At 38.7% G+C, this 8277-nt stretch overlaps 1 protein-coding gene across 1 annotated transcript in view; it reads left to right on the forward strand.

Annotated features, from left to right (window-relative positions):
* Positions 1-5782, forward strand: part of LOC140245499 (DNA ligase 4-like) — a 50207-nt gene extending 44425 nt beyond the window's left edge. Inside the window, exons 25-27 of the mRNA XM_072325067.1 lie at positions 717-854; positions 2042-2151; positions 5470-5782. Coding sequence (XP_072181168.1) covers positions 717-854; positions 2042-2151; positions 5470-5614 — 393 coding nt within the window. The 3' untranslated portion in view covers positions 5615-5782. The remainder of the gene's footprint in view (positions 1-716; positions 855-2041; positions 2152-5469) is intronic.
* Positions 5783-8277: the final 2495 nt, after the last annotated feature.

An 8277-nucleotide genomic window follows, 5' to 3' on the forward strand; every position in this document is an offset into this window, starting at 1 on the left:
TTAAGTAATGTTGAAGACATACATGTACCTGTATATCTTTTTGAGGTTTATTAATTTCATATAATTTGTTATTTAGAATGTTATTCTATCTGCCTTTTATGATCTCCTTTGCTTTAGAGGCATTTGCAATTTGCAGTAAAAAAAAGTATTGTTATTATTTCATTACACTGTCTAAAAAGGCCTCCACGATGCAGCAATGAAATGCACAAGCAGTTGTAGTTTGATTTGATTTTATTGTTCCACATCTCAAACACAAATAATGTGATACAATCGATTGAACATAAGGCTTGACATAGCGTCACAATTAAAAAGAATACAAGAGAAGACAATTTTGCAAACATGAAATTTGGGGGACCTACTAAAAAGCAGAGCTTGTAACGTATAGGTCCCTTGATGAAAATGTTGGTCTTGTTAAACAAACAACCTAGTAATGAACACTATGAAAGGAAGGAAAGGGACGTAAAGGAAAAGAGAGCAAAAAGAGCAAGAGAAACAAAATATAAAATACATTGGAACATAACAACATATCCTCCTGATTCATAATGATTCAGGAATTCAGGAATAGCCTTGACATGAACGACTTGGTAAGAAGAACAAAAAGCAAACCCAGAATGCCTAATAGTTTTCATTAACGTGTCAGTAAGAACCTTCTGACAGGACTATGTATGTGCAGTCATTCTATCTTTCTGTATTTTATTTAAACTTGATACTTACAGGATGCAGGGACACCATTAGCAGCTGATGAGATTGCAGAGGTTGAGATGGAGAACTTCCCCCAGGATGCTCAGCTTGGTCTCTTCCGTCTCTGTAATGTCTACATCGACTCGTGCCTCATCATTGGGGACCAGGAAACAGTAAGCCTTTAGCTTTACCAACAAACATTTCAGTGTTTTAGATTGCCGGTGCATGAGTTTGTCTTTGGTCTGTTTTTGGTCATGTATTTCAGGGTGCGTTTATGCTCAATTTGCGAAGGCAGAATCAGCATTTTGAAATCTTGATTCAAAATGCTAATTCAAAATGCTGTTCATGGGAGGTACTATTTATGCTCATTTTTTTCAAGCTTGAGAAAGAGCCGATACTAAAACGTGCACTGCGCATTCTTAAGATACTTTGAGCCCCTACTGTAGCGAACTGTTCAGCATACGTGTACATGTGTCCACTTCAAGCAAACTAAGAAGACATTGAGATGACATCATAATCAATGTCTTTATACAGTGTACTCCTGTTATAACGAACACGGGTATAATGAAATTCTGGTTTCAATGAAATAAAAATCCAGGTCGCAAAATCATCGGTTCTATATTTTTTTATTGTTTATTTGTTTGGTTATAATGAAATTTTAATATAACGAAAGAAAACTGCTGTTCCCAAGGATTTTGTTATAACCGGAGTCCACTGTATGTCTTTAGTGTTTATACTTCCCCTATAAACATGATGAGAGCAAATGCTGAGGATCATAAATGCACAAATTTGTGCATTTGGAATATTGAAAGCGTTTTGGAATGCTGTTTATATCGAGGTGAGTCAGGACGCAACAGTGTTTTGCTCTGATCATTTGTCAAAACTCTAATTGTGGCCTCGTAAAGTTGAGCACAGATGCACCCTTTGTTAGGAAATAATCACATCTTTCAGAGCTGCCAAGTCTCCGTAGCTTATTCTATGGGAGGCTTCCTGAAAATGTTGATATTTTCTCTTGTCAAGATGAGAGAATATAAAAATCTCCCAGACTAAGTAATTATTTTTCCCATCGAGATGCATGTAACATTCTATTATCTCTGTGATTGCTCTCTGGAATCTCCCCGAGTTTGATATGCTAATGTTGGCAGATCTAGTTTTGGAGCAGCTCGTCAATGGTTTGGACAACAAGATTTCACAAATTTTAATTTTTCCTCCAAATTTTGACTGATGTACTTCTCTGATTTATGTATGTTCTATCAACATCCATAATACTCTGAGTCCCCCAGCATCCTGTATCTGAGATGCACATTGCTACTCTCTCTTTTCTCACATGCATTCCTGTCCCCTCCCCCTTTTGTTTTAGCACATCAAAGACTGTTCCCTAGACCTTGTTGCCTTGGAGATGAGATTTTATGGTGCCAGGGTCAGCCAGAAACTAAGCAGACGAGTGACCCACATCGTGGTGGACAAAAGGTAATAGTGAGCTATATCAGAACACAAACACCTGGGAATCTACCCCAGATATGTATGTGGATTGATTTGAAGGCAGTAATATTTACAACATACATGTAGTAGAACACTGCAACTGATTGACAAATTGCCCTACATCGACGTAAATAAGCACTGAATTTATTAGTGTTTTAGTAGCAGCCATGATAAAAAAATCATGGGCGTACATACTCGAGCAGGATTCGAACCTACGACCTCCTGATCTCCGGACAGGCGTCATCTCCACTAGACCACTGAGCTTCCGCCCGACTGCAAGTGTTGGTTCTAAATTCTTATAGCATGCAGCGAGTACCACTGCATAATTATTGAAATTCATCAAATTCATTTCATTGCGTATTTACGTTGATGTAGGGCAATTTGTCAATCAGTTGCAATGAAAACATCTTGACAGAAGAATTTCATGAATTTGAGTAGTAGAACACATCAGTGAAGTTTGAGGAACTTAATTCAAAATTGGGAATCTAAAAGTTATGCATTTCTAATGTTTTGATGCTGCCATCCATGGATGAGAGGACAACATTTTGTGACATCACTGCAAATCAGATGTACAAAACTAGAGAAGCACTCTGAGAGCACAGACCTCCACCAAGCAGCTCATTTCCACCACTGATCTTGTTTTTCCATAGAGATCAGTGATTTCCACCCATACATACATGTATGCATGCTAAAAGTCGCCCGAGTTCCCAATATAGAAGCCTTTTGTTATGTCATCAACCCTCACCTGCACGATACGCCACGCAGTCAGGCACGCACTTCAGTGCATGTATGAAAACCTCAAAAATGCGCAGCTTGAACTCCCAAGTTCATAGACCCTACCTGCAAAAAAATAAAAAATCCTTCATTAAATCCATACAAATTTCCCGGTCAATATCAAAATTTAATCATCTATTCCTTGTGTCATTTTCAACCTTCCCTGCAAGTTTCGTTTTTATCTGTTCACAACTTTAGAGTTATTTTGCACACGGACAAACAAACAAACGATGAAAAACATAACCTCCTCCCTTGGCGGAAATAGATAATGTACAATGTGCAGAGAACTCATCTAGCACAATGGAAGCAATTCGTCGCCGGTCACACGAACCGACGAATCACTCGATTTTGGGTCAATTTTGAGATTTTGAGATTTTCAATCATTTCGATAGTAGATATTCCATACAAGTTGTACTACGTATTCTGAAATTCTCAGTGTGTAATTCGGTGTAATTTTTACGTAGTAATCACTTTTGTGGAAGTATGTAATTCCATTTGTGAAAATTATCTGTTTTCCCCATAGACGCGTGTGTTAAACAATCAGGCGATTCGACGGTTCGGTGACCGCGCATACTAGTACGCGCGGTCACCAAACCGACGAATCAGTGCGCATTGACTTGCGTGTAGTTTTTGAGATTCAACAGTTCATTGACCGCGCGCGCACAGTGCGCGTACTATGTAATACATGTGTTGACAATGACAACGCTCAATGTACATGTACATATGGACACACATGGAAAATGACAACGTTCTTTGCAGACCGAAAATACATGCATGCAGGTCTTTGACGATTTCCCGCTTATTTGTTAACAATACAATTCGATAAAAACTTCACAAGTTAGAGCAAGAATTGGAGTCTGATGTACTACAAAAATAATTGGAAATTATAGACATGAAAGTGTAGCAACCATGAGTGAAAAATGGGTTAACTTCAAACGCGATTTTCTCGAATTGTCATTCTTACGCAAACCTGAGGGATTCGTCGGTTCGTGTGACCGGCGATGAATTGACTAACCTATGTATTTCACAAAGTGGGGGAAATCATGTTGCCCCTATCATATATCAGTAACATGTCGAAAGAATATCTCTTTGTCATAAAAAATGACATTTTGTGGAATTCTCTTTATATTTCGTTAGTGTTCTGCAATGATGTCATCAACTGTAGTAGTCTCCTCATCTAGTCATGATGGCACCAAAACTTGAAAAATTCATAACTTTTGAATGGATTGTCAAATTTTCCCTCAAACTTCACAAATGTCTTCTACTAATATTGATGCATCAACTCAAGCCACATGTACTTGTGAGGAAACTTGTCCTTTTACGAGTTATAATACAATAAGCACAAACCATCTTGTTTCTCTTGAGAAAATGAACATTCATAACATTTGCCTGTCTCTCTGTCTTTTTCTCTTTCTTGCTTTCTGTGTCCAGCATAAAGATAGACAGTATTGAAAGTAGATGAGTGTTCTGAGCTTATTATACATACCATAACAAAATGAGTGATTTTTTCAGGAATGCAAAGATCTTTTCATTTGTTGAAATGAAAATAAGTTTGGACATGTAGAAACAAGCAAAGTTTTTGTTGATGGATCACATTTTAAAACCAACCTTTGTATGGCCTACTTGGCAGACCCTAAGAGAGTCTAATGTTTCAGAATTTTCAGTCAAAAGGATAACTCAACCTTGTCTGATGTCATTTTGCACTGTGAAAACAAAACAAAACAAAATGGATAAGCAAGATTACTGGTACATATGTAGGCTCCACCCCAAGTTGCATATTCTCAGGAAAAATGAATTTACAGTCAACCTTGCCTAGGCTGAATCCATAGGGACTGGGGAAATCCGTGGACTTAACCCGTTCCATACGGGAACCTAGTGGTCTCTGTATTAAGTCTATGGGGATTTCAGAATTCAGTATTGAACCGGTTAAGTGTACATAAATTTTTATTTACAAAATAACATTACCACAAGTTTATAAACATCCAGGGTAGAAATTTGCTGTGATGTAGCCAAATATTTGGCTTGTGGAAGGTTAACTAAGCTGAGCTGGACTACTGTAAAAGTGGAAATTTTCGCGGTGTTGAAATTTTCGCGCATTTCGCGCAACAAGAAACTAGCGCGAAAATAAAAACACGCAAATATTTTTGCTTGCCATACGTTCCTGTGCGTGATGTCTTGATTCCGCGGAATTAAAAACACGCGAAACTCTTCTGACCCGGCCTAGCGCGAAAAATTAGTCGCGCGAAAATATCCACTTTTACAGTATACAGTGTGTTTCCATATTCCTTGGAGGTCTCAATTCAAGTTTATAGTCAACTCCAAAACATTATCTCTAGACCAGCCTGGAATTAAGTGCTCTAAGTAATAATTACAATGTACAATGTACTAATATTTTTTTCCAGTGTGTTAACAGAAATAAAACAACAAAATGTGTGCCTGTCAGTTTGTTTTATCCCTTTTATATTGTTTTGATGTTTTTAAATTGGAGTCATGAGATTATTCAGCTAATTTTGTGATTTTTTTTCCTTGCAGTGACCTGAGCAGAGTGAAGGAGTTCCGAGCCATTGGCCGACAACGAGACTTGAAGCAACACGTGGTGACTTCAGACTGGGTTAGGGACTGCATGGAGAGGGGGAGGATCCTCAGCGAAAGGCCCTACGAAGCACCTTCCTCATAGAGCAGCCACCAACAATCTAGACAGAGCATCGAGGTTTGAGAGATGGAGTTCCGACTGGCTATAATTATTCACAGAGCTGTCAGGTTTCTATGGATGCATGAAAGAGTTTTGGAGGTGCATGTGTGCTGTGAATGATCAGGATTTGGTGCTGCCACCTTTTTGGGTACTGTATGTTGAGAAGTACATGAAATTAAACCAGTTCTGTCCATTGGTACGTGTACACCAAATACATAGAACTACAAATTGGTGTTTCGAACCTGACCTTGCCAAGATTACACGTCAATGAAGACAAATCTACCTTTAGTCTTTCTACCAATTCATTCTTCCCCAAAAACTTGCCTTGTCCATGTTTGTTCTTCTTTTTGTATCATCATAATTGTTACGACTCAAAAACCTCTCAAAACCTCATGGTGGTTCAATTATAGGATCATGTTTGAAGCATAAGGTTCAACCTTTTGACAACCACCCTCAACTGAAATACACGTAGGGCGTGAGATTATCATTATTTGTAATGAACCTGGAGAATTACATCACGGTGTCATGTTCCCAGTGGCACCTTCAGTTGTCGCATGTATGCAGACACTGTTAGATTTACTTGATGTTCTTGAAGCAGGATTATAGTGATGATTAAAGCATCATGTCCTTTGTACACGTATACTCAGAAAGTGTTTCAGAATGAAATATCTGTACAAGTGCCAACATGTCTTTAGTTTGATAGAATACTGAAGTACAGTATAACATAGACAAGTGTACATGAAATGTCTTCTTTATCAATGATGCTAGAGGTGTGCCAATTTCAAGTTTTTAGCAGATGGTTAGAATGAACGGTCACTTCGCTACCTGATAAAGATACCAAAACCTTCAGCCTCAAAAACTTTGTCTGTGTGACACGAACAACATTTAGTTTAATTCAGTTCAAAAACTCTTTATTTGATGGAACTGACCCTCAGCATCTCTTAACATACAATATGTAGTTATGGTTGAGACCTAATTTCAGGTTTCTAACATTATTTGGTGAGAAAATGAGAAACCTCTAATGAAATATGAAAGAGCATGTAATTCTACGATGAATTCAATGTTTATTTTATGAAAATTGGTTTTGAAATGGCCGAGATATCCAAAAAAGAGCTATTCTAATAAAGTGTGGGACCCACATTTTATTACAATTGGTTTGTTTTACTTTGTTTTTGGATGTTTCAATCATTCTAAAGCCGATTTTCTTCAAATAAACTTTGAATTCCTCTTAAAATGGTATGCGCTGTACTGTATCATAAGTGTTTTCTTGGTACATATGTATCTCGCAAAAAGTTAAAAGCCCAATTCTCATCTCCACCAATACTGTACCATCCCTGTAAACCTGTTTAAGGATGAGTCCCGAGTATACTCGGACAGGTGTCTATGGGAAATGCTTGTTGTAGCAACATCAGCCCGTCCTCAACAGGTTAAACAGGAGATTCTCCCACCTGGATCCCCTTGCAAACTGGAGACTCTGATCATGTGAACATGTGAGCAATGTTACATGTGTATAGCGCTCATTTCAAGCTTAAAGCATGACATCGCTTGTGGCTGTGGTCCAGAGCTCTCTTTCAGGGCCCTCTTTTTGGGCCCTTGAAGCTCTAGGGTAACTAATTCTCTGGTGGCATCTAAGCCTTGTTTTTTAATACAGTTAAACTCGCCTAAGTCGACATCGCATATGTCGAATAATCGCGTAAGTCGATGATTTTAAAAAGTCCCGATTTTTCCCCATTGACTTACGTGTAATAATTCACTCAAGTCGAATTTTGTAAGTCGAATACTCGCCTAAGTCGATGAAATTCCAAGAACACTTTCACGGAAAAACCATTAAATTCACTGTGCCTAAGTCGAATAAGATTTTATTGTGCAATAAATCTCTGTCAAAATCACGAGACGCCAGTTTTTGTTTACATAAGAACTAGCCCGACAAGACAGGTGACAAAAAAAATGATCTTAAGTATCAAAATTCAAAGCGATCGCATACGATTGTTGAACTCTCTTCGTGTTTGGAGGTCCTCTGGTACAGCCCTGTCACTAGCGCTACGTACGTACAGCGACTGGGCTGTGTATAGTTGTGCGTACAGCGACTGGGCTGTGTATAGTCTGTGTATGTTTGCAGTCTGTGCTGTGCAGTGGATGGATGAAGCTGCTTGAGTTTTCAAAGCGGAGAGTAGGGGGAAAGTTACGGGCACGGGTAAATCAGAAGTACACCTCTACACGAATTTCAAGCCACGGTATGGTAAACTGGAATCAATCAGTGCTCAAATATCGTTCATATTCACTTCCCCAAGGTTTAACAAGGGTGTAAAGTAATTGGACCTGTGCCAATGCTAATGCACTGTCCATGCAAAGTCAGCCACGGCCCTGCCGGGCGACCCGTGCTGCGGCACACCTCTCCAGCTCTCGGCTCCAGAGTAGACAACATACATGTACATTTATACATAATGTACGTGTGGTGTGACTGTTGTTAAGTCGATTTTTTTTTTTTGACTTACGCACAAGTCGAAACTCGCCTAAGTCGATGTGTTTTGCTCAGTCCCGAGAAGATCGACTTATGCGAGTTTAACTGTATCATTAGAAAGCCAAGTTTTAAGCTGGGGAAAATACATGATGAGCAGGAGACACACAGCTATCAAAATAAGAAAACT

The sequence above is a fragment of the Diadema setosum genome, chromosome 22 (genome assembly GCF_964275005.1).
Source record: "Diadema setosum chromosome 22, eeDiaSeto1, whole genome shotgun sequence".
In the NCBI taxonomy this organism is placed as follows: domain Eukaryota; kingdom Metazoa; phylum Echinodermata; class Echinoidea; order Diadematoida; family Diadematidae; genus Diadema; species Diadema setosum.